We start from the raw sequence: 23,036 nt of genomic DNA on the forward strand, positions 1-23,036 counted from the left end.
TTTCTCTGAGGCAGTCGGTGCAATTTTCCAAAATGGCACCAATAACAGAAAAGTCTGCAAGCCATAGCTGGGAACCACACCCTACTTTGGGAACCACTGCCCTACAACATGAAGTTCCATCCCTAGTAGTCTTTCTGTATAGAATTTGCATTTTCTGCTTGTGGGTGGATTTTTTTTCCAGCTCCTCTGGTTTCCTGTCACACCTCAGATTAGGGATGAGGTTAATTGCCTGATGACGGTTAAGAGTTCTGAATCGGTACCAGAAATACTTTATTGATCTCCAGGAGACCCTGTTTGTGTTACAGAATAAATAAATATTTTATTGTTCAGGGTAAAATCTATTTATAGTCTTAAAAGTATAAAATCACTGCATTGCCAGTGGGGATCATGTTGAGTTTTGTGTCTCAGGTTTCCTTTAGAATCACAGTTCTGAAGCAGCGTCCGATTGACAAAAAAACAACACTATAATTCTGATTGTTTGAATTTAACAGTGTCACATGACCTGAATGGCAGAGATGATGTTGAGAGCAGGTGCCAACAACTCCAGAATCAAGTGAATGACATGGAGGTGAGTTGATGAAATACACTACATGTAGTAGCGTGTGATGACACTGCACTGACCTCTGCTTGTCCTTCCTGTGAAGCGCTTCCTGAATGACTATGGTTTGATCTGGGTGGGAGAAGAGAGGAGCAGTGACTCAGGGGAGTGTGAGCTCACACACAGCTCAGGTAACGGTCGGCTGCAGACCGTAACCCTGTCTTTTTTTCTTTGTTCAGACTTGTACCTACATAACTCTGCACCAGTGACTCATGATCTGTCTGGATGTCTGTGTAGAAGCCTCTAGGATCAGGGATTTCCATCTGGACTTTGACCTTGTGCTGCATAGGATCATGGATTTGAACATCCTGACAGGAGAGGGAGAGTCTTTTGTGCAGTCGACACCCACTGGGGCACAGCTGGTGAAGAAGAACCCGGTTCAACTGAGGCTCTACAGCAATGGCATTGTCATGTTCGACGGTCCCTTTCGCTCTTATCAGGAACACAGCACGCAGGTTAGCACACAAAAGCCCTGCAGGAAGAAATAATTACTAATTAGAAAAGTATTTGATGACTCTGTCTTGGGTGTGTGAGCAGCAGTTTATACAAGATGTGATGGACGGGTATTTTCCCTCCGAGCTCCAGAAACGATTTCCACACGGGGTTCCCTTTGAGGTCAGTCAATGTTTATTCTTTGTTTGTCTCTCAGTAACAGTGCAGATTTATAATATTGTGGTTTTTCTTCTAAAGGTTTTTGATAAGCGTGATGAGGAATTTATCTTCAAGCAACCGTGGGAAAGATTTCCTGGAGAAGGTCGGACTGTTTGTGGCAAGAAAGAAGAATCATCAAATGTTCGACGCTACCAGACCACAGGTCTGTCCTGGAAACAAAAGTCTGACACTGACTCCAGAAATCCTCAGTCTGTATTTTCACCTCTGTATTTCTTTTCTGGAAACACAGGCAACAAACTGACCATGGATCAGTTTCTGAACAGGATGCCCAAAGTGGTGATAAAGGCTGGGAAAGTGATTGGTGTCAGGAAGTCATTGAGAGAGATGCTGCAGGTGAAAAATGCAGAGGAGAATATATCTCCAAATATACCCCCACCACTGACAGGTGGTCCATACAGTGGCAGTTTGAGTCAACTTGGCACCATATAGGCCCCCACCCCTAAACTGTCCTCTCCTCCCCCTACCTTCCCCAGAACATATTATAAATGAAAAGTGAAACCGTTGTAACATTTATTTAGTAATCTGATTTTTCTCCAGGGTTCATCTGATGCCCAGTGTAGTGACTCAGTGATCCACATAGACACAGCTGCTCTGGAGGCAAGGAAGGAGAGGTATGAAGAATTCATCACCAACACAGGTGTAATATTTATATTTATAGCTGAGAGTGAGTCACAAATGGAAACCTGTTAAATAATCATCACTGGTTTTAAAGGAACCTGATTTCAGTCTATATGGTGCGTTCTATTCATCAGAGGAAAGGTGTACTTGAATTACGTCACGGGACGATGGCGGCGCCCTTGAAAATAAATGATTAATACACATTAAAGTTTAATGAAAGGCCATGTCATTTATACTTAGTTAGTAAAAAAAAGTTGACGAGTTCTGAAGACCAGTTAACTTAACGGATATACCTAAGAACTGCGAGCTACTTTTTAGCCGCGTTTCAGCCTTGCTAATAAGGGAGGCACAACATAGTTTATTTCGTTTGTTTAATTTGTGTACGCGAAAAGACAGGATTGCTATATCTCTTTTAAACAATTTAAATATTACCTTTTAGTGGCCGAGCCATGTTTTATTTATGTCCAGCTTCGTTCACCTCAATTGCTAGAACATTCCGAGTAGATTAACTCCGGAATCGCAGCTTTCTTGAACGCAGCATAGGAGGAAAGACACAAAGTAGTAATAGGTTAAAACATTTACATATGTAGAGAAAAACAACGCTTTTTAAAATTTCTCTTACACTTTTGAAAACCCCTCGTGTGTGAATTATGGAGAACTGTCAAGTCACGTCATGTTATTGTTCCTTCATAATTGTAATCGCGGCTTCCTGCGCTTTCAGGTTGCAGATATTCCCGTCTGACCGTACATCCTGTGACATCATCACCCTGAAAGTGAAGTCTGAAGATGGCAGTCAGACCTACATGCTAAAAATGTTCTTCTCTGAAACCATGGGCCACCTCAGGAAGTACCTGGACCATCACAGGTCAGAGCCCATCCACTATCTGTTCAGCTCATGTTCTAATAGACGTACATTTGACATTGATATTACTCTGACCACAGAGGCGATGACCATCCTGGTTATGACATCATCAGCACATTCCCAAGGTGCTGCTATGAAGACACGACAAGGACGCTACAATCCTACGGCCTGACCTCCAATGCTACACTGATGCTGAGGAAGACTCAACACTCTCATCCAGTACCTGCTGTTAAATAAACTGTAAAGGTGTTGTTTTTTATTACGTTTTTTGTTGCTCACAGTGAAGAGGAACCACATATCCGTTATGGTGCCTCCTGTGGCCGCCTCTGTAGGTTGCAAGGACTCAAGATTGTAAATTTGATGAATGAGGGACTCAATAATTAATTAATCAATATAAAATATAACCACAATAATTTTAAACCTACTTATGAATAATACATTATCATGAGTTACTGTAGGACTTCTTCTAAACATTTTCTCATTTATTGGAAAGGTTAATAAGTCATAAACAACTAAAAAGAAGCTCTAAACCCAGGAAACCCTCCTAACTTAGAGTTTCCCTGTGTAGACCAAATAAAAGGGAGAGTAATTAAAAACAATAGGAAAAGTTGAAAGTCTTTATTTCTAAAATATGCAATACAAACAAGGACAAAAAGTATGAAAATATAAACATCTTTTCCCTTTTCGCAAAACGCGCTGAGATGTTAAGTTAAGGCATGCGGAACCTGACTTTCCTATGATAAATCGATTGCTACTTGAGTTTAAAGGTCCCATGAAATGAAAAATGGCTTGTTCAGCCCCAGGTGGGTCACACCGTTGCATATTCATATCATATTTTGAATACCTAAATGTGTAAAGTATCCAGATTTGTAATGGCTTGGATTCATACGTACTCAGGACAAATATAAAATCTCACAAAAGACAAAGTGATCAGTTTTTGGGGGTTGATCCAGCCAACCCCTCGCTCACATCATGGACCAACCACAACGTAGAATAAGTATTTTTTCCTGTGCCTGGATACAGCTGCCTGACAACTGCAGCTCTGCCTTTCAAGTGTAAAACAATTGGAGTCTCTCAGACACTTCAGGGGACCTTTAAACACCGTTGTTGCCAGGTTTGCTCAAACATTAGCACATTATGAACGCAAAACATGAGGGAAACCAAAAACACTTTCACACCAAGTTGTCAATGCAAACAAAAACAATAAATAATACTCAAGGTTAATACTGGCATACACATGAACACACTGTTGAAGCCAATGTCACCTGAAATGTACAGTCTACATGAAGGTATTTCTTCTACGGAGAGCAGATTCTATAGAGACCACCCAGACTCGTGAGATAAGTTTCACTTCATTTATCTACCAAGGAAAAAAGAGAAAAAAAACTCAGTGACAAGGCCCACAGTTTTCTGCTACATTCAGAGTCAGGGAATGTATTATTGATCCTGGTGGTTCACACACTGAGACAGAAAGACAGAGAGGAGTCAGAATGGAAGAGTCTGCAGCAAACAGCCCTTCTCTGGTTGGTCTACACTGAATTAGCTTCGTGTTTGCAAAATGTGAGTGAAAGGCACATGTTGGTATTTAAAGAAAAAAAGTCCTGCAGCAGAGGAGTATTCACAGACATTCACAGACCTGCACAACTGCTCCGACTAGAGTTTTCTTTGGTAACAAAATTGTTTCAGGCCTGGTGGTGGTGGTGGTGTGAGAAGCCGAGTAGGATTTCTGAACCGTTGTTTAACTCGTTTCCTCTTTTCAAATCGCAGCTGGGTCCAATGTCACTGTTTTCACCATTTTAAATAATGGCATTTCAGCAACATGTCCTCTTGAATACAGTTTTTTAAAAAAAGCTCAGGTTAATAAAAAGTCAGTTGATTGTCAACTAGAAATTGCAAAATTCCCCTCAAGAGGGAAAACGTTTTTTTAAATAAATTACACATGTGGGACTTTTAACACAAATAATCATCCACTTGAGTGGAACATAAAAAGGTATAAGACTGTTTGGTATTAGATAGCATCATGTCATCATCATCATTAAAACACACGCACACACATAAATGTTTAAAGGATCAAGTATTAAAGGTAAGTTATTTTCTCTTAGCCCTTGGACAGAAATAGATGAACTCGTTGGGGGGAGGAGTGGGGAGTGTTCTGAGCTGAAGAGAGACGTGGGATTCTACGTTCAGTCAGTTGGGAGAAGCAGGAGTCAAACCATTGGGGCTTTGCTCTGTCCTCATTTTAAGAAAACTGAAATACAGTCCACATCCTGTCAGTCAGTAAGTAGCCATGAAAGACAGTCTTGTGTTTGATGCTACAGAAATGGGCGGAGGATTATTGGGTGATGCAGTTTTCGCCCATGTCCTGTGCGTAACGGTCCAGTATTACGTTGCGAAGTTCTTCAACGTCTCGGCGGAGCTGCTGAGCTTCCACCAGCTTCTTCTGCAGCACCTCCGGACTCATCCAGTCCTCTTCCTGTTCTGACATCACTGGAGGAGCTGGGAAAAAGAAATCAACCACATTAGAATTACACATTATTTTAAATTATATACATATATAAATAAAAGGACTAGAGTTTAAATAACGTTGGTCTTACAAGTGAGTCCAAGCAGCAGGGACAGGTTTGGGTCTTGTCCTTGAGCTCTCTGGGTCAGGATGCTGCACAGGGAGCGCAGGTCACTGAGGCAGGAGGCGATTTCTAGATGTAGCCTCTGTGTGAGACGAGCCCCAGCGGGCTGCAGGGCGGAGGAGGCCTGGTTGCTGCTCCTCCTCTCTGGGTCGCTCATCTGCTCCTGTAGAGTCAGATTCTGCTCCATCAGCTCCTGGTTCTGTGTGGAGAGCTGGAAAACAAGAGGCAACGACAATGTTAGCTGAGCAGCAACATCAAAGAATGAGTTTCTTCCTTTGTGCACAGCGCAGCAAAAAAAAAAATAACAAAACTAATTCATCAGTCTCTGTCACCTCCTTCATGGCTGTGTGAAGCTCCAACATGTTATGCTCTTTAGCCAACACCTCTTCTCTGAGAGCCTGTGAGCTGCTCTCTTCCTGAGAAATCTGCTCCTCCAAAGTCTGCAAACAAAATCAATCAGTTTATTGAAATGATCTGAGAGAAAAACTGAATTTTCAATCTGAATTTTGATTTCTACAAATGTATTTAATCGAGCTCATTTAAATAAAATAGCAGAGCTCAAAGAGCTGTTAAACATAATCAGTTGTGCCTCTAACAGCTAACAACCAAACAATAATGATGGGAAGTTTAGAGTGAAAAGACAAAGTATAAAAAAAAAAAAAATCACCTGTATTTGGGATCCCAGCTGTTCCATCATACGATGTTGTTTCTCGATTACCTGCAAAAAGAGAAGAGAAAGATAACATTTTTGCCACAAGGCTTTATTTACAAACATGTGATCAGCAAATGTTTCATGTGAGCAAAGAAATTATTTCCTGTGTTTTATGATTGAATTATATCTGTGCTTCTCTCCTGAGGCTCTGGGGTTTTGACACGTTTTGTCTTGTGTGCTCTGCTGCTTTAGCACAAACTAACGCAGACAGTGTCTACTATCAGGACTTTATTCCACCAGATCTAAAATTTATTTTTACTTTTTTGCCTTACAGCTTAAAAAAGCAGTTTAATATTTTATACACATTTTTTAAACTATAATATTAAGAGAATGAATACATTCCAACAGTCTTTAGAGCTGATTGAGAGCAGACCTTCTTCAGTCTCTGCTGTTCCTCTCTCAAAGTGTTGTTCTCAGCTCTGAGCTTCTCAAAATCCAGAGACGGCAGTCTGGCTCCGTCCTCCAGGCCCTGCTGCACACGCTGCTGCATACTGATGAGGACAAAAATAAAAAAAAAAACACACAAGTTATTATGCACAGTGACTATGTTTCTTTGTGCATGCTTGTCTGAAAGAGAACAAACACGGTCTTTGGGTAGATAGAAAACGATGACCAGACCGGAGGAGTGCACGTACTCAGTGATGGTGGTCAGGAGGTCCCTCTCCCTGCGTTTCTGCTCCTCCAGCTGTGCGTCTTTCTCCTTCAGTTGTGAGCGCGTGGCCTCCAGACAGCCTTCCAGTTCCTTTGCTTTCTCCTGAAGTTTGGCTGCCTCCAGCTCCGCCTCTTGGAGCTGATATTGCATATTGGCACATTTAATAGTTTGCACATATGGACCCAAATACAATTTCAGGGAGAGGAATGAAGCTGTGAAGCCATTCTGACCTGTTTGTTCTGACTCTGGTAGTCCTCCAGTGTGGGCAGGTCTGCTAGGTATCGCTCCAGAGTCTCGATGCGCTGCTGGTTTTCCCTCTTCTGCTCGGTTTCTTTCTGACACTTCTTCTTCAGGTTGTTGATGTGTTTGTCTCGGCTGCGGATCTGCAAAAACACGTACGTGTGATAAGCAGGATGTTATGCAATACGCCCACAAAGACGCAGACAATTTGTAGAAATAGTTGTGCGTGTTTGCCTCGAGTTTTTCTTCGAAGCCTGAGAAATGTGGAGAAATCTGATTAATGGCAGGGTAGCTGTGGATTAATAAAAAATAATCCTAAATATGAAACAAATATGACCAATTTATTATGGTTCAACTTCAATTTATAATAAATGATAATAAAATGTTGAAGATTTCTTAATAAATGTTTTTAATGAATTTCTTACTGCAAAACCTGAAAGACTCACTTCACCTTTAACCTTCATCTTTTTTTTTCAACTGATTAGCCTGCAAAATGTTACTGTTGTGCAAAGTAGGCGTAAGTAAAGCGCTAACCCTCTCTTCCTGTTTCTTCATTTCCTCTGCGTGTCTCTCACAGGCCTCTTTCAGACTGTCGGTGAGTCGTCTCGTTTCTGCTTCAACGGCTCCCAGTCTGCGCTCGGCTTCTGCTTTCTCCAGTGATGCACAATCAGTGCGCTCAGCAAACTGTGCTCTCAGGAAGGCGTTCTCTCTCTGGGCCTCCTGCAAAGCAGACGCCTGATATTAGTGTTTCACTTGGTAAAAAACACAGCACACAGTTGTTAGTGTTTTTCACTAACCTGCAGCCTGAGCATGCACATGTCTCCATAAGAAGACCCTCGGCCCAGGAGGGCTCCGTGAACCTGCAGCTCACTTTCCCTCAGTCGCTGCTCCAACTGGGCCATGTGTTGCTGTTGTCTGCATCAGAATCAGACCCAAATTATCAGAAGCAGAAACTTTAGTCCTCAAAACTGTATGTTACTAAATTTGTCAGTTTTGAAAATAATTATAAAGGAATAAAAGTTTCAGAGCTATGTAATGAATACAAACACTTGCCTCTCAATGATGAGTTCCTTTTCCTTTAACAGACTCTCGCTGGCTTTCACCAGGGCGTCCCACTTGCCAGCCTCAGAGTGAACAGGGTTTGAGAACATGGCTGGGTACTGACTCACTCCACCACCCAATAACTGTAACAAAGGTGGAAAAAAAACATGGCACTGTGAGTTGCATCATGTTCAGAAAATATGCAAAGGTAATGAGATACAAGAATGTTTACATGTGTGAATTTCAGCTCCGTAATAAATAAACCGGACATGGCTGCTCTGCTATCACCGTCTCCTAGTACGGTATAAATAGTGAAGGCCATAAAGACAATACAAAAACATAACACTGAAGCACCAAACAGAAATGTAACTGTGTTGTGTCTTTGTCAGACTGACACCTGATCAAAACGCTTCCACAGCACAGCCGTCCGCAGGAGAAACCGTTATCAATTTCAAACTGCTGTCCGAACGAGGGAAAAGGTTTTGAGTATCCAGCAGTGTCACTTTCTCTCTTCAGATTAGAATGTAATTCCACCTCAGTGACTATTTTAGGTATTGATTTTTCCAACACAGAGAGTGCAGCCCAATGTCATGATGATTATTTTGGTGTTGTGATGAATACACACACACACAGAGCATTAAAACCTCATTACAACAACATCTGTAGTTGTACAGAGCAGTCAAACACATTTTGTTTCTCTCCCTGTATTAACATCATGTGTTTAGCGCATCTATAAATTTAAGGTGACACTTACAGAATGTGCCCTGAGTGGTCATTTTTGTTCTTCATGTTTCACATTTGTTTGACAGTAAATTCCTGTTTTAAGAAGCTACATTTAAGTTTAAAAACTGACTAGAATATTTTTCCCTTTTTTTTGGTTTGCATTCATTTACACTATCAAAACCAAGGAAATGTTATAAAGAATTGGATACAACTCCAAGTTTTGTCTTGCAGCACTTTTTTCCCCACTAGCCACTCCTGATAATGTAACGTTGACATAAATGGAATGGATGAAAAAGAATGGAAATATTCTTACGGTAGAGCAGAATACTGTTGACAGGAAATCTGAGATGCCCAGGCAGATTTAAAAAAAATATTTTTTAAAGTTCAGAACTCATCTGTTTTTTTTTGTGTTAAGACAATTTGCTGCTGGTCGTTTAATACAGTTTTCTGTGGATTAGTTGTATGTTTCTGCGGACATATCTGTACTTGTTGGTCGCTTAACTTGAAAATCATATCTTACCTGCATTTGTTCCACTTGCAGGCGTAAACTCTCCAGTTGCTGTTTTTGCTGCTGCTGTTGTTGCCAGCTGGACAGATCGCTACATCTATCCTGTCGCAGAGGCTCGTAAGCCTTGGAGCTGACGTGCTCCCTCAGCAGAGCCTGTGTCTGCAGATTCAGGGGGGTTGAGTACACTCCAGAAGTCAGACTGCCCCTCTGATTGGAGGCTTCTGATGAGCCCGCGACACCAGGCCTAACTTCGGGCAAAACTTTATAGCTGTGCTCCATGCCACCTCTGTAGGCCTCAGACACACAGTCTGGGCCCTCTCTAATCCCACTCATCTGCAATCGGAGTCTGACATCAGGGCATAACCCCCCCAACAGAGAGGACTGATTTAGAGTGGGTTCTACTGCCGGAGTGTCAAACCTTTGGCCGTCATCCAAGCGTGTGTTGTCTGTGGGGAAAAGTGAATGGTCCAGCCCATTGACAAGGCTGCGGTAGCGGCTCAGGCAGTCTGGCTTTGGCCCAATGGGGTCGCTTCCAACACCTGGCTGAGCATCCAAGTTGGGTGACGAGGCTGATTTGGAAAGAGAGGAAGACTTGGAGGTGGAGCCGCTCGGGGTCCGGGAACCAGAAGAAGATCTGTGGCCCTCAAGTGAGGACAGACAGTCCTCCTGGACACATGACTGGGGCTTAGAGGCCGGGGATCCGGCCGTGGATGGCATGACATGTGCAGTAGGAATTGGGATCTGACTCCGGATGGGTTGGAAGGAGGGACTGCTGTTGGAACTGCAGAAATCTATCGAACGTAAAAGCACATAGCACAAGACATAATGGAATCAGCAACGTTGTCTCACTAGTCACCACACAGATATATCTCGTTACATTTACGCAGAATGTGAGGAACACAACTGCAGGCAATTTTATCTATTTTAAGTGCCTGATTTAAAGTAGACCCAGTCAGGTTTACGGGTGGCCTACTTTGATGATGAGATGTCGCCAATTAGAGAATTAACTGGTTCTGACTGGCTCAACTCAGGAACAGGCTAAAAAAAGACTTGAGACCAATACTCAGAGTGAAAGCATTTACTCCTACATTTATTTTTAGGGTTCATTAAGGTGTCGTTATCTGCCATACTAACAAGTGCAACGTTGTAATTCTGTTAGAACAGACATTGGCACATTTGCAGAAAATCACAGGTCACCCATCACATCATTATACAGAGCACACACCCTTTTTTCATGTTATTAGACATGTTCAAAAACCTCAAATGCCCTCCTTTACAAATTTTCGGTGGTTACATTAGGCTCTCAAATGCCTACAGATCACTACAAACAACCAACAGATGTCTCTACAAGCCTCCACAAGCCTCCTCAAAACCACAGTAAGTTCCAGAATAAAACATGTTTTACAAACCTGAGAGTCACGCTGATTTCTGGAAACCTGGCACTCACTTGCAAAAGACATGTCATTAGCAGGAGCATTTTTTTCTAACCGTGAACCCAGGTGAGCTGAGCCGCAGAACTCCTTAAATCAGAACAAGGATTCCTCTCCTGCATTTCTGGGTGTGACTGCGCAAAAGACTTTAGGAGTCAACAGTTAATAAAAACCACGGAAAGACCGGGACCCGGGCCCAGATCTGTATTGTCCTGAACAGCCAGAGCAGCCTGTACCAACCTCTGACCAAACACATGAAAACAGGCACACACAGGAAAGGTTAGGAGTATTTATAGCCCACCTCTCAAGTTACCGAGTGATCTGTGGGTGCCGCTTATTTAAGCACCTTGCCTCCTCCCACTGAAACACATCACACGTGTACGTCCAAAGTCAACGACTGAACGGGAAATGCGGTTCACAGAAAGAGCAGCTAAATCTAACAGGAAACCTGCTGCTTATACAGAGAAAAACAACGTCAATTAAATCCCACAACAAGCTTCCAGAAATGTCAAATTTTAAATTTATTAATCCCTGCAGGCTTCTCTCATACACAACTGGCAAGAACAAGTCCTAACTTCTCTGTATAACAAATTTGCTCAGACATACCAGCCCCTTAACAACTGCTTTAAAAGTCATTTGGATTTCTTTTTAGTTGAAAATTCTTAAACATCCTGTTATTGTAAGGCTGTTCAATGTACACACAGAGTTTACTATGGAGTATGTTCTACACTAGGTCATTACTGTGGCTAAATTTAGGGGTTAATTATCATGTTGCTAAGCACTAAGTATTGCTGTCAGCTTAAGTGTCTGGACAAAGACTTACCAGCAGCAGTGGTATAATCAACAACTGAAGCCAGTAAGACGTATGTACATTCATTTCTACAGAGATACAAGCACCATTAAATAACAAGATAACAAGATAAAAAATACAGGAATCTGACACAATGGAGGAAAAGTAAGAGTTATTTGGAAGTGCAGTGTCTCATATCAAGCATGGCTGCTGCTTGTTTAAATGCTCCCACCGTGTTAGGAATGTTGTCCAGCAAAGCCCAAGCAGCATGATGACATTGTTGAAGGATAATGCAAGGAACTCTAGATAAAATGTTTTCACTCAGAAGACATACAAATACTGTCCCTTTAGGACAGTGGCCCCTGGAATGTGGTATGTTAGGGTTGGTTTTTTTTAGCAAAACCACCACAAGTAAACTAGAAGTGCAGTAAAAAGGACCTGTCAGTAGTTGTTAAGGAACGTTTATGAATTCTAGCCCAAATATAAATGAGAGCTTTGTGAAGAGAAAACTTTACAGCCTTAGTTTTCTCCCAACAGTTTTTTTCAGTCTGTTATTTTACAGTGTTTTTCTACAGGGGACCACCTTTCCCTGTGGGTCAGCCAGTCCATGGAAACATACTGAACGGGGTGTTTGTTATTTTTTCACTTGCCATATTTTCATACAGACCCAATACATGCACACCCACTCAGTGGGATATTCTCAGTTAAAGCAATAATAATATTGTTGTTATATGTGACATTCAGTATCGCATAACACACAACAGTCCGGTTTCCAATTAGCTTTCTGGTACACCAACATCAGCAGGGTTGCAGCTGAGCTCTGAGGAATTTTTTGGATAAGCCTTTAATCTACTGCTGTAAATTCTAATTATGGATTGTGCATCACACAACTTTTAATGGCCCTAAAAAAAGCCAAATAAACAACAACATTAATAAAAGGATTTCTTGTCACTCTTAACACAAGCAGATGTTGAAGTTTAAAGCTAATGTTTACTTTTGACCAATTTTACTCAAGCACCCCATTACTGCAGCACCTCCCAAAGGCTGTATGGGACACCACAGCTGAACCCTTTCAAATGTTATGCAACACATGCTACAGGAGATGAACTGAGATCCTCACCTTCTGTGCTGTCAGATGCTGAGGTGCCAAGACCAGTGTCCCCACTTTCCGATGTTCCAGGCCGACGGCCAAATCGACTTTGGAACTTCTCTGACACAGCTGGTGTTTGCCACTCCATGTCAGCCAACCAAGCTAATGTGTGTTTGTGAAGGAGGACATTAGCAACGGTTGAGATGTTAACAGAACAGGACGCAACTAGGAAAATTAAGGAATGTCACAACACGCAGCGAAACTTACCTGCTGGTTTGGAGTCCATAAATCTCTGTGAGGTTGTCATTCCATATGAGAAAAGGTTGACTGATGAAGATAAGATAAAAAAATATATTTTAGGAATGGTCTCAAATAAAACATACAAATCTTTTGGGTTTTTTTTTCAAAGTAATTGTTAAATAATGTGAACAAAGTCTGAATGAAATGTCATTTCTGACAGTTTAAGTTTTTAGAAATGACTGAAACTTTCTCTTTCCAATACTCTGTACACCAGAGAACATAACCTAAGGATATATGGCAGAACATAAATGTGGAAATAACCAAGAAGATTTTTCCATAGAATGTATCACTACAATGGCAGTGTTGTGCTGTTAACCTACATAAGAGACACATTTCATTATGTAGGTTAAGTACAATTGTAGTAGTAGGTTACATTTCAATAGAAGGATTTGCAGCAAAGTCCAAATTAACACAATGCCAAAAAAACACTTAAACAACATATTAACCATGACCAACATAAAGAAACTGGAAACATGGTCACCCTGAAGTTGAACTCCCTGCTATTGTTCATACTGTCCGTGATGTGTTGCTCAGAAATAACAACGCCTAGCATTAGCCTCAACCCCCCCACAAGAGTACTGTGTTTGACCTCCACTGAGACACATGGGCAAGGTGGTAACAACACATTATTTCAGAAGAGAAAGCACACAAAAATACCATTTAAAAATAAATAAGACATAACCGACTTCACAAACATTGTCTTTGAATTGACTAGTTTGAATATTAACATAGCTTTAACATCTATTGTACATCGCATGTATTATGAAAACCCCAATTTAAATCATGTAGCTTTGAATGATAACTACTGCTCCACTCCTGCACAGCAAATACATTTTATAAACTGAGAGATCGCCTCTAAATACAACAGCTGCTACCTAATGACACATATACGTACATATTAAAGTTATCTCCCTGTCAACGAGCCAGATAAATATGGCAGACTTTTCTGGGTACCAACAAAAATAACTACATGAGCACATCTCCTTCCGTTACATAATCTGAACAGTACACAAACATGTTGTCCCTGTGGGGCTACAAGGAACTGTTCAGAATTTGTGACCATCAAATAAGAAGGGTAACAGATGGCCAAGCCGGGCTGCGATAAATGAATCCCGTTCATCAGCTAATTCGTTATGGAAATGAACTGCTGAGACTGAACTAGCCATAGATAGCTAAGTCAGCTAAACTTGACTTAATCGCTATATTTAAATGTACTTAAACAACCCTATACAAACTACATGCAATGATCACAGGTATTATGGCTTTCGTGTGATAGTATAAGATCTTATCTTTAGGTGATACACTATCACCCTGCGACAACGCACCAAACCGTTAACCAGTGAGCTAATCCAGGACAAATCCGTTTCCGTCTTAAAGAAAGCTAAATTCAGCTAACAGCTAGCCAACGTTTGACGGCTCATCTACCCAAACAGAATTTGCCTTACAAACGTCCGAAACAGTTCGTATTCACACTACAGGTGAAAAATACAATAAAATATTAATTAAATGTACTTTACCCTTTTTCAAAAACCCACGAAGTAAAGTTAACAAATCTCGGTTTCCAGGCTAGTAACAGTGGCCAATCTGCACCATCCGCTGGTACTGCTGTTGTTCCGCTAACCAACTGCTACTCTGCGCTGGCATACTACCCCAGCCGAGAAAGAGTAGCTGCTTGTTTCATACACCAGCGCCGCCTGCTCAGCTTGACACTGGTTAAGGATACAACATATGATCTCTTTTATACGACTGCAAAGTATGTCAGTGTACTCAAAACGGTCAAGAGCGCAGACTATGGACATAAGACAAAACGTTATTGATTCCGTTTAAGTTTGAACAACTATTACACAAAAACAACCCCCTTTGTTATGTGGCAGAATATTTAAATGTCAAAAAATCCAACGTACCCTAAGAGGCGTTCAGGTAACAGCTGTACCAACAGTACAAATGGGCTTTTCACAAAGAGTTCAAAGGCTTTGCAACAATTTAAATGTTATTTGAGTTTTATCTTGGAAAACGTGTTTTAAACTAAATTCTTTTGCCAGCGTTTGTATCACTCATGAAATCCATTTGAGCAAAGTATTACAGTAAATAAGTTATATATATATATATATATTTATATATATATATATACACACACACACACAATAGTTTTATATAAAATGCAATTATAATTTTATTTTTTGGTTGATTAGAGTTTTTAAAACAAATTTAATGTCCAATTTCATGTAAAGAACAATTTTATACAGCATACATAGTAGGGTGTCCACTTTCTCCATCAATTTGGTCTGGTATAGATTGACCAAACAAAGTACTGTTTTCTGATATGTCATGGAGAACAAGCTCTGTTCCGATAAAAAAAACATTTTTTATATATAACTGTGTGTTAAAAATACTGGTATAACTCAAAAGAATTTGTAATTAACAGTCGATTACGCTTTTAATTGTTCAAATGTTTTTATTGGTCATAGTTTAATCACGTTTTCCCTTTACGCTTTTATTGTGAAAGCGACAAGTAGCGGAAGTGTGTGTTGTGTTTAAGCAGGCGGACAAAGTTGCGTGATGAGGAGGAGGGTTGTGTTATGTCAGGGAACGTACCAGCGAGATTCCTGTCAACAAACTCAAACAGAGTAGGAATAATAATGTTGTTTAAATGGACATGCCTTGACTGGAGACCCATTAGTTGAATAGAAGCGGTGAGGTTTCTTAGATCTCCGTGTAATTTAATTATTATGTTGTAAATATGAGGACGTTTTTGTTTAGCTAGCAGAGATAACGCAGATAAGCTAACGACTAGTAAACGACAGGTCTCGTTAAGGCCCCGTTCACAGGTGGCTTAAGATTCTCACAGGCTGACATCTATCTCAATGTGTGAATAACTGTTAGTGTAACAGCAGACAATCAGACTAGTATATTGACAGGGCTGTGTAGCTAACGTTAACTACTTCGCAGCTTTGTGGCTCACTGACAATAAGTGAAAGTATCATATTTGGCTTTAGACTGAGACCTGTCTGTTGACTACCTAAGTAATAATGTGTATCATATGATGTCATTGTTATCCACCAGGGTAAAATAAATAATCTATCGCTTAAACAGCGTAGAATATAATCCATATAGTCAAGCCCCTCTCATTCACGCTACCATTGTATTAATTTTTACATGTCATTACAGAAAAATAAATCACCGTAAATGTCATCTGATCTCCGACCCCTGGAACCTCGACCCCAGTCCCTAATTTTCTTTCAGTGGTGAAGCCATGACCTCGGTTAACATAACCAGAGACATCCTCCACAGGCAGATCATTGTGAGTCATTGAAGCTAAATGTGACAAAAAGCTTGATGTAGATGCCCCAGGTAGGCTACATCCAATGATGTTTTTTCTGGATCTTTAGGATAAGAAAGCATCTCGTTTCCAAAGAGTCTATCATGTGACTGAGCCCTTCATCAAGAGACTAGGCCTGGAGACTGAGCTACAGGTAAGTGTCCACAGGTTTGTGTGGTACATGTACCAGGGGAGAAGGAGAGCAATATAAACTTTACTCTGTCATTTCCACAGGGTCACACTGGCTGTGTGAACTGTTTGGAGTGGAATGAACGTGGAGAGTAAGTCTTCATCGCCTTGAAATGTTTAGTTTAATTAGGATGCCAGGCTGATCTGCTATAAATATATTTCCTCAGAGAACTGAACACATGTGCTGCAGGTCCATACACTAGCAGATCCTTCTTATTGTGACCAGATTACTTAAAATCACATTGATCCTATATGGCCATTTACCTGTGCCTGTATAAATGTAATATGGCTTTTGACCGATTACACCCTGTTCTCATCTGATGCACTAATTGCAATTAACTATTGTTTTTTTATTAATTGAATTAATTTTGTTAGTGGACATATTTTGTTCAAGTTTTTTATTAAGCTTTAATGGGTTTTTTTTTCATCCACCAAAAATAAAATTCAGGCTATTTTTGAAATTGAACAACAAACTGCACAGCATTTCACAATTTAGAGACATATGAAACTGGTGCTTTTGTAAAGTAGAAAACATGGGGGTGATGATAAACCCTCGATTTATTGAGCTGACCTCGGCGTACACACCTGCTGGGACTGATTTGTTAAGAACAAAGACATTGATTTAAGTAAGAAGACCTAATATAATTCGCATGTGTTCCTATCACTCAGAATGGATTTTAAACCAGACCTGAACTGAGCCAATGTCATCAAAACCATGATCCATCAGTGATTGTGCATGAATTTGATTTGAATAAAATAGACTGTGCTTTACACTGACTGTACAGACTGACTTTCCCTTTTGTTTTTTTGTGTCCAGTCTACTGGCCTCAGGCTCAGATGATCAACATGCAATTATTTGGGATCCGTTCAGACACAAGAAGCTCACAACTATGCATACGGGTCATGCCGCAAACATTTTCTCTGTTAAGGTAAAAAAAAATGAAATTGCTATGAAGAAACTTTATGTAAAATTATTTTAAACTCTGTTTAAACTATGTGTGAACGCTTGTTACATTATAATCGTCTGCACATTAGGGGGCACTGTTCACAAGCCAGTGAGTGGCTTGGTCAGCACAAACCTGTCTATGTACATTTCTTACTTCTTTTTTTCATGCTTCTAAAAACACAGTAAGTGTTTCTGTGTGACAGAAATGGCCACAAGGGCATTCCACAGGTGCTTTAGGACAGAGCGCTGTGGAATGAGGTGGAACACTGCAGAGAGCACGTAGTAACATGATATGTACAGTCAGTCTTATGTAAAGCCATTAACATAGAACTTTTAAACTACAGATTTTATCAAATGTCTCTATTCACTCGGAAAAACATGTTGTCTGTTCTCACCAGTTGATTCTAAACTTTTCATCCCTGCAGTTTCTTCCTCACTCTGGAGACCGAATCTTGATCACAGGAGCTGCAGACACTAAGGTGCACGTACACGACCTGTCAGTGAAGGAAACCCTCCACATGTTTTCAGATCACACCAACAGAGTGAAACGCATCGCCACGGCACCCATGTGGCCCAACACTTTCTGGAGTGCTGCGGAGGATGGCATCATCAGGTGGGAAAACAACCTTTGCAAAATATGCTTGTCAAATATTCTGTTTGACAAGTCAGAAAATTTCTTATGCATCTCCCTGTGGTCCCTACAGACAGTATGACCTGCGGGACAACAGCAAACACTCTGATGTGCTGATTGACCTGACGGAGTTCTGTGGTCAGCTGGTGGAGGCCAAGTGTTTGGCCGTTAACCCTCGGGACAACAACTACCTGGCAGTGGGAGCCAACGGTCCCTTTGTTCGCCTGTATGACATCAGGATGATTCACAACTACAGGTTGAGTTGTGTTAAAAATAGAACATTAAAATACATGCGGCTCCTGGTACGTTTTTTTTTTTAACCCTTGTTATTTTTGTGTTGTTTGTTCTTTTTTACGTATGCAGGAAATCTGTGAGCCAAAGCACATCAGCAGCTGTGCACACATTCTGTGAAAAGCAGAAGCCCATCCCAGATGGAGCCGGGCAGTATTATGTTGCAGGTGCATGTACTGCTGAATTATCTGGTGTCAAAGATATTAAGTACTAAGACTAGGGTTCCTAACATTTGGGCAAGGTCTCAGGGAGTGCACAGGTTACAGACTAGTGGCAGTGGAGAATGTGCTTGATTATTATCAGGATTTCTTTGAATTTTCCAGGTCACTTACCAGTTAAACTCCCAGACTACAATAACCGCCTACGGGTCCTGGTGGCCACCTACGTGACCTTCAGTCCAGATGGCACAGAACTGCTTGTTAACATGGGCGGAGAGCAGGTAATGCTCCACAGGGCAAACACAAGTCAGTAATGGGGCTTGTCTGCTCATGTTCTCTGCTGTAATGCTGTTTTTATTGTTTATTCATGTCCTGCCTGTAGGTGTATTTGTTTGACCTGACATTTAAGCAGAGGCCATACACATTCTTGCTTCCAAAAAAGTGCCAGACATCAGGTAAATAAAAAAAAAAACGCCCCCCCATTAAAGCGTGACAAAGTCCAACATCAGTAGATTTATTTGTGTTTTCTTCATCATTTGAACCACCAGGGGACCTGCAGAACGGAAGGACAACCAACGGTGTTTCCAATGGACTTCACCTGCCCAACAGCCATATTCATTTTGCAGGGAGCGGGCTTCAGTCAAGGTAGATGTGGTTGCTCATTTTCATTTCAGAATTTCTCTACCATAGTTTCTTACTATCTTGAACATATGGTTCTCAAGGAGACATATTGATTTTTTTCCCCTTCCCATATATTATTGTATGATCTTGTTAGGCTGAGCTGTGGACAAGCAGTGAAAGACATGATATTATACCTGTAGAATGACGAAAATCTTCTGAAGAATTGAAATATATATTTGATCAGGTTAAACCTGATATTCAGGTTACATTCAAAAGTCACTAAATAAATACACTAAAATACACTAAATACTGTAAACCCAGGAATCTATTTAATTTCAATCTTTTACTCAATATTCTGATTGTTTTTGTCATCTTTGGTGTAGTTCCACTGAACTTCCTCCTCACCTGGAGAAAATAAAGCAACAAGCTAATGATGCATTTGCACAGCAGCAGTGGACTCAGGCCATCCAGCTCTACAGTTTAGGCATTCATCAGGCCGGCTGCAATTCAATGTTGTATGGGAACCGGGCCGCTGCCTACATGAAACGCAAGTGGTACGTAACCTGTCGTAATGCTGAAAGACGATGTGTGACATATTTACTGCAGTCCGTTGACAAGTGCTCCGTTTGGGATTCACAGGGATGGAGATCATTACGATGCCCTCAGGGACTGTCTGAAGGCTCTGACCCTTAACCCCAGTCATCTTAAGGCTCACTTTCGACTGGCACGGTGTCTCTTTGAGCTCAAGTACATCACCGAGGCGCTGGAGTGTTTGGATGATTTCAGGGGAAAGTTTCCTGAGCAGGCGAACAGTAGTGCATGTGACGCTTTGGATAAAGATATCAAAGCTGCGCTCTTCACCAAGACGGAGTCAGGTACCAGGAAAATAAATATGAAACCTCTAGGACAGTCAAACTCAAAACATAAAACAAGATTTATCACATCATTTTTAATTTAGCTGCAGGGACTGTATTTCTTTATTGATGTTTGTATGTATGTATGTATTTGCCTTTGTAGGAGGTGAGGATAAAAAGTCCAACAGCTCCATTCGTTTCCACTCGTTCAGTCGAAAAGAGTCCATCCCTGAAGATGAGCTGGTGCTGAGAGAGCGCAGCTTCGACTACAAGCACCGATACTGCGGCCACTGCAACACCACCACCGACATCAAGGAGGCCAACTTCTTTGGAAGGTCAGTCAGAGCCCGCTGTCATTCCACATATGGCTCGCTAGGGGGCAGTCATGTATCCTGTAACCAAACCAAACTCGCTTTCATTCATGTTTAAAATTACTCTACGTTTTATTATTAATTTTTATAATAACTATTATATATAATAATAACTTTTATTTTTTATCATTCATTATAATTATTATGATTTGAATAACAATTTCTCTTTGAAGGCATTGTATTAAAGGTGAGTTATAGTTGAAATAATAACTCAGTACTTTACTATTACTACAATAAAAATCAGTAGTACTCTGAAGCAACGCCCACTTTATATGAAGCATCAATTGCTCAACATTTTGCTGGTCAGCCAAGTCTGAATACTTACTTTTTTTTGACCACAGCAAAGGTCAGTACATCGTCAGTGGCTCAGACGACGGCTCTTTCTTCATCTGGGAAAAAGAGACGACTAACCTGGTGAGGATCCTGCAGGGAGATGAATCCATAGTCAACTGCCTCCAGCCCCACCCCAGCTACTGCTTCCTGGCTACTAGTGGTATCGACCCTGTAGTACGGCTATGGAGCCCTAGACCAGAGGTAAACCACTGGAAAAACTGTAAATAATATGTTGAATTACTTAGGGTATGAGGATATTATATTTGTATCTAAATTTCTACATTATGACACAGCAAATTTGACTCTGTTTGAAACCCTGTCAACTGAAAAGAAAACACCAACTGTGATTTTGCTGTAGTTCATTTTCTCTATTCTCTGCCACCTGCCTTCAGACTGAGTGTGACAACGCACGTGTAGTGGAGGACATGGATGGCGCTGCTCAGGCGAACCAGCGACGCATGAATGCAGATCCATTGGAGGTTATGCTGCTCAACATGGGCTATCGCATCACAGGCCTGCGAGGCGTGGGCCCTGAAGGCTCCGACGATGAAGACAGCTCAGAGGGACAGGTCCAGTGCCGGCCAAGCTAAGCAAACAGCTGTTTTGTAGAGTGGCCGTAGAAAAGCTCAGCTCTCTTGCAGCTCCTGTTTGCGTCTTTATTTCCCCTCTATCTGACAGAAACATAGAGTGAATGTCATGTCACATCTCTGCACTATGCATCGCACTCCCCTGTCCTCCCATCAGGACCGGAGGAGACCACTTTGGGGAGAGAAATTCACAGAGGGTGAAGACAAACCCCTACTGCACCTTCAAAGCACCAACAACACCTCAGCCTCTCCCTCCTCTCTGCGGGGGCTGGGGGCAAATATCTTTGAGGAGAGCACCTTTCACATCACTCCCAGTTTCTCTGACAGCAGGAGGAGTTCAGCACTTACAACCTCCTCAGGTTCATGGTGAAGCAACACACCATCAGTAGGAGGAGAAGCCTTCATTCAGGCTGCCTGTTTAGGTTCAGGTCAGTGGGGCCGCACATTGGCAGTATCCTCCATGGAGGGGTGGCATCACACACCGGGAGACTTGTGCTTTGTTGGTGAGGATCCCGTCTGCTCGTCCTGTTCGGAGCTTGAAGCACCAGTGCACGCTCATCTCAGAACGGCGGCACAGCATTGTCAAAGTCTGACTTAGATTGGATCACATTTTCTGTTGTTTGGCTTACAGAAAGCCCGGAGTGAAGTAGAAACTGCAGGCTGTCTTAGGTGGCTGCGGTGAATTTATTTTTCAAGCTTCGTTGAGTTCATAACCGTCAGACAAATCTTCTGCCAAAGGTAGTCTCTCATTTCAGCAGCCAAGGATTAATGTTAGTTCTTTTCTCTGTTTCAATGAAACATTGCTGTACTGCTGTACTCCTTTTAGTTCTGAGGTTTTACTACATGGTTGACAAGAGCAAGGTAATATAAAATAAAAAGAAATAACTATTTGTGCAAAAATAACCTTCTTATACAGTCGTTTGTTTTAAATTATGCCCCATTAATTATTGATGTGCAAAACTTGGAAATTAAGAGGGATACATGTTCATTCTGTGATACTGGGGTACAGCATTAATGACTGCACCCACTCCACTAATTACCATTTACATTCATGAAATATATTTGGGTTTAAATGTTATTTATTATTTAAGCAACTCATCAAATATTTGTCAGTTTTGACCAAGAAAATGTGATATTTTTGGTTAAAAATTTTATGAAAGAAGATGAAATCAAGTTGTTCAACAGGTGTAATTTATTTTTAAAAATTTGGATACCGAAATCCCTTGTGTGAAACACCAGGATCAGAGGTCAGTCAGTGGTCTCTAGGCCTTTGATCTACAGTGACACTAAATGTGACTAAATGAAGACCAAAGAAATCTGAGAGTTGAGAGACATTCCTAAAATGTCGACCAAACAAAGATGCTCCTGATGAAACTTGTTTTTTGCAGTGAAGTAGAAAATACAGGATAGACATTATTTTGGTAATTATTACTTTGTTCTTTGACAGGGCAATGTAATGGTTAACAAGTTCACCTGGAGAGAGAAAAAAAAACACTGAATCCTTAATTTACAGCTGTTCACCATTAAAAGTCTTAAACCGTCACTCAGAATAATATGTAATCCCATAAATTGACACTAGGGGTGTGGTCATATGCAGCGTCCTGTACATGTTACCTGGGTGCCAAGCAGCTCCAGCTCTTGTCCACTGCTTCAGACAGGAGTGAGGTCCTGCTTAAAACTTAGAGCAGAGGCTTCACGTCTGCAGTTTAACAAACTACTTATTTATCCTTAACCCCTCAAATGTGCGCAACACTAGATTTTCATGTCTGTACGCGGACAATGAATTTGAAGTATTTTCTTGGAGAAGACCTGTGATAACTTTTGTTGCAAAATAAAAGTATCCTGTGATAACTTTTGTTGCAAAATAAACAAT

General features: G+C 41.1%; 3 protein-coding genes across 7 annotated transcripts in view; 2 read left to right on the top strand and 1 right to left on the bottom strand.

The window, feature by feature from the left end:
- ubxn11 (UBX domain protein 11) overlaps positions 1–3,001 on the top strand; it is a 4,409-nt gene extending 1,408 nt beyond the window's left edge. For 2 of the 3 annotated variants that reach the window (XM_025061567.1, XM_025061568.1), the window contains exons 6-13: positions 492–568; positions 645–729; positions 836–1,053; positions 1,136–1,213; positions 1,289–1,603; positions 1,808–1,881; positions 2,610–2,753; positions 2,831–3,001. In XM_025061567.1, coding sequence (XP_024917335.1) covers positions 492–568; positions 645–729; positions 836–1,053; positions 1,136–1,213; positions 1,289–1,603; positions 1,808–1,881; positions 2,610–2,753; positions 2,831–2,987 — 1,148 coding nt within the window. In that variant the 3' untranslated portion in view covers positions 2,988–3,001. The remainder of the gene's footprint in view (positions 1–491; positions 569–644; positions 730–835; positions 1,054–1,135; positions 1,214–1,288; positions 1,604–1,807; positions 1,882–2,609; positions 2,754–2,830) is intronic. The other variant, XM_008323465.3, reaches the window with a different exon arrangement.
- Positions 3,002–3,354: 353 nt separating this feature from the next.
- cep85 (centrosomal protein 85) lies at positions 3,355–14,533 on the bottom strand. Of its 2 annotated transcripts, XM_008323459.3 has the most exons (14): positions 14,381–14,533; positions 12,831–12,890; positions 12,594–12,725; positions 9,266–10,044; positions 8,035–8,165; positions 7,779–7,896; positions 7,516–7,701; positions 6,972–7,124; positions 6,725–6,879; positions 6,463–6,580; positions 6,045–6,095; positions 5,710–5,817; positions 5,345–5,588; positions 3,355–5,246 (listed from the first exon to the last, which is right to left on the bottom strand). In XM_008323459.3, the coding sequence occupies exons 2-14, from the start codon at positions 12,868–12,870 to the stop codon at positions 5,083–5,085; spliced, it is 2,379 nt and encodes a 792-aa protein (XP_008321681.1). In that variant the 5' UTR covers positions 12,871–12,890; positions 14,381–14,533; the 3' UTR covers positions 3,355–5,082. The 2 variants fall into 2 exon arrangements, with proteins under 2 accessions (XP_008321681.1, XP_008321683.1); XM_008323461.3 differs by lacking the exons at positions 12,594–12,725; positions 12,831–12,890; positions 14,381–14,533 and adding an exon at positions 10,663–12,488.
- An 850-nt stretch (positions 14,534–15,383) lies between these two features.
- wdtc1 (WD and tetratricopeptide repeats 1) lies at positions 15,384–23,000 on the top strand. 2 transcript variants are annotated; one of them, XM_008323463.3, is made up of 16 exons: positions 15,384–15,490; positions 16,032–16,164; positions 16,253–16,336; positions 16,417–16,463; positions 17,189–17,300; positions 17,743–17,930; positions 18,022–18,204; positions 18,312–18,406; positions 18,563–18,678; positions 18,780–18,852; positions 18,946–19,042; positions 19,402–19,572; positions 19,658–19,893; positions 20,036–20,207; positions 20,585–20,777; positions 20,969–23,000. In XM_008323463.3, the coding sequence occupies exons 2-16, from the start codon at positions 16,117–16,119 to the stop codon at positions 21,164–21,166; spliced, it is 2,013 nt and encodes a 670-aa protein (XP_008321685.1). In that variant the 5' UTR covers positions 15,384–15,490; positions 16,032–16,116; the 3' UTR covers positions 21,167–23,000. The 2 variants fall into 2 exon arrangements, with proteins under 2 accessions (XP_008321685.1, XP_008321684.1); XM_008323462.3 differs by having other exon boundaries at positions 15,385–15,556.
- The last annotated feature ends 36 nt before the right edge of the window (positions 23,001–23,036 follow it).

The sequence above is a fragment of the Cynoglossus semilaevis genome, chromosome 13 (genome assembly GCF_000523025.1).
Source record: "Cynoglossus semilaevis isolate Cse_v1.0 chromosome 13, Cse_v1.0, whole genome shotgun sequence".
NCBI lineage: Eukaryota > Metazoa > Chordata > Actinopteri > Pleuronectiformes > Cynoglossidae > Cynoglossus > Cynoglossus semilaevis.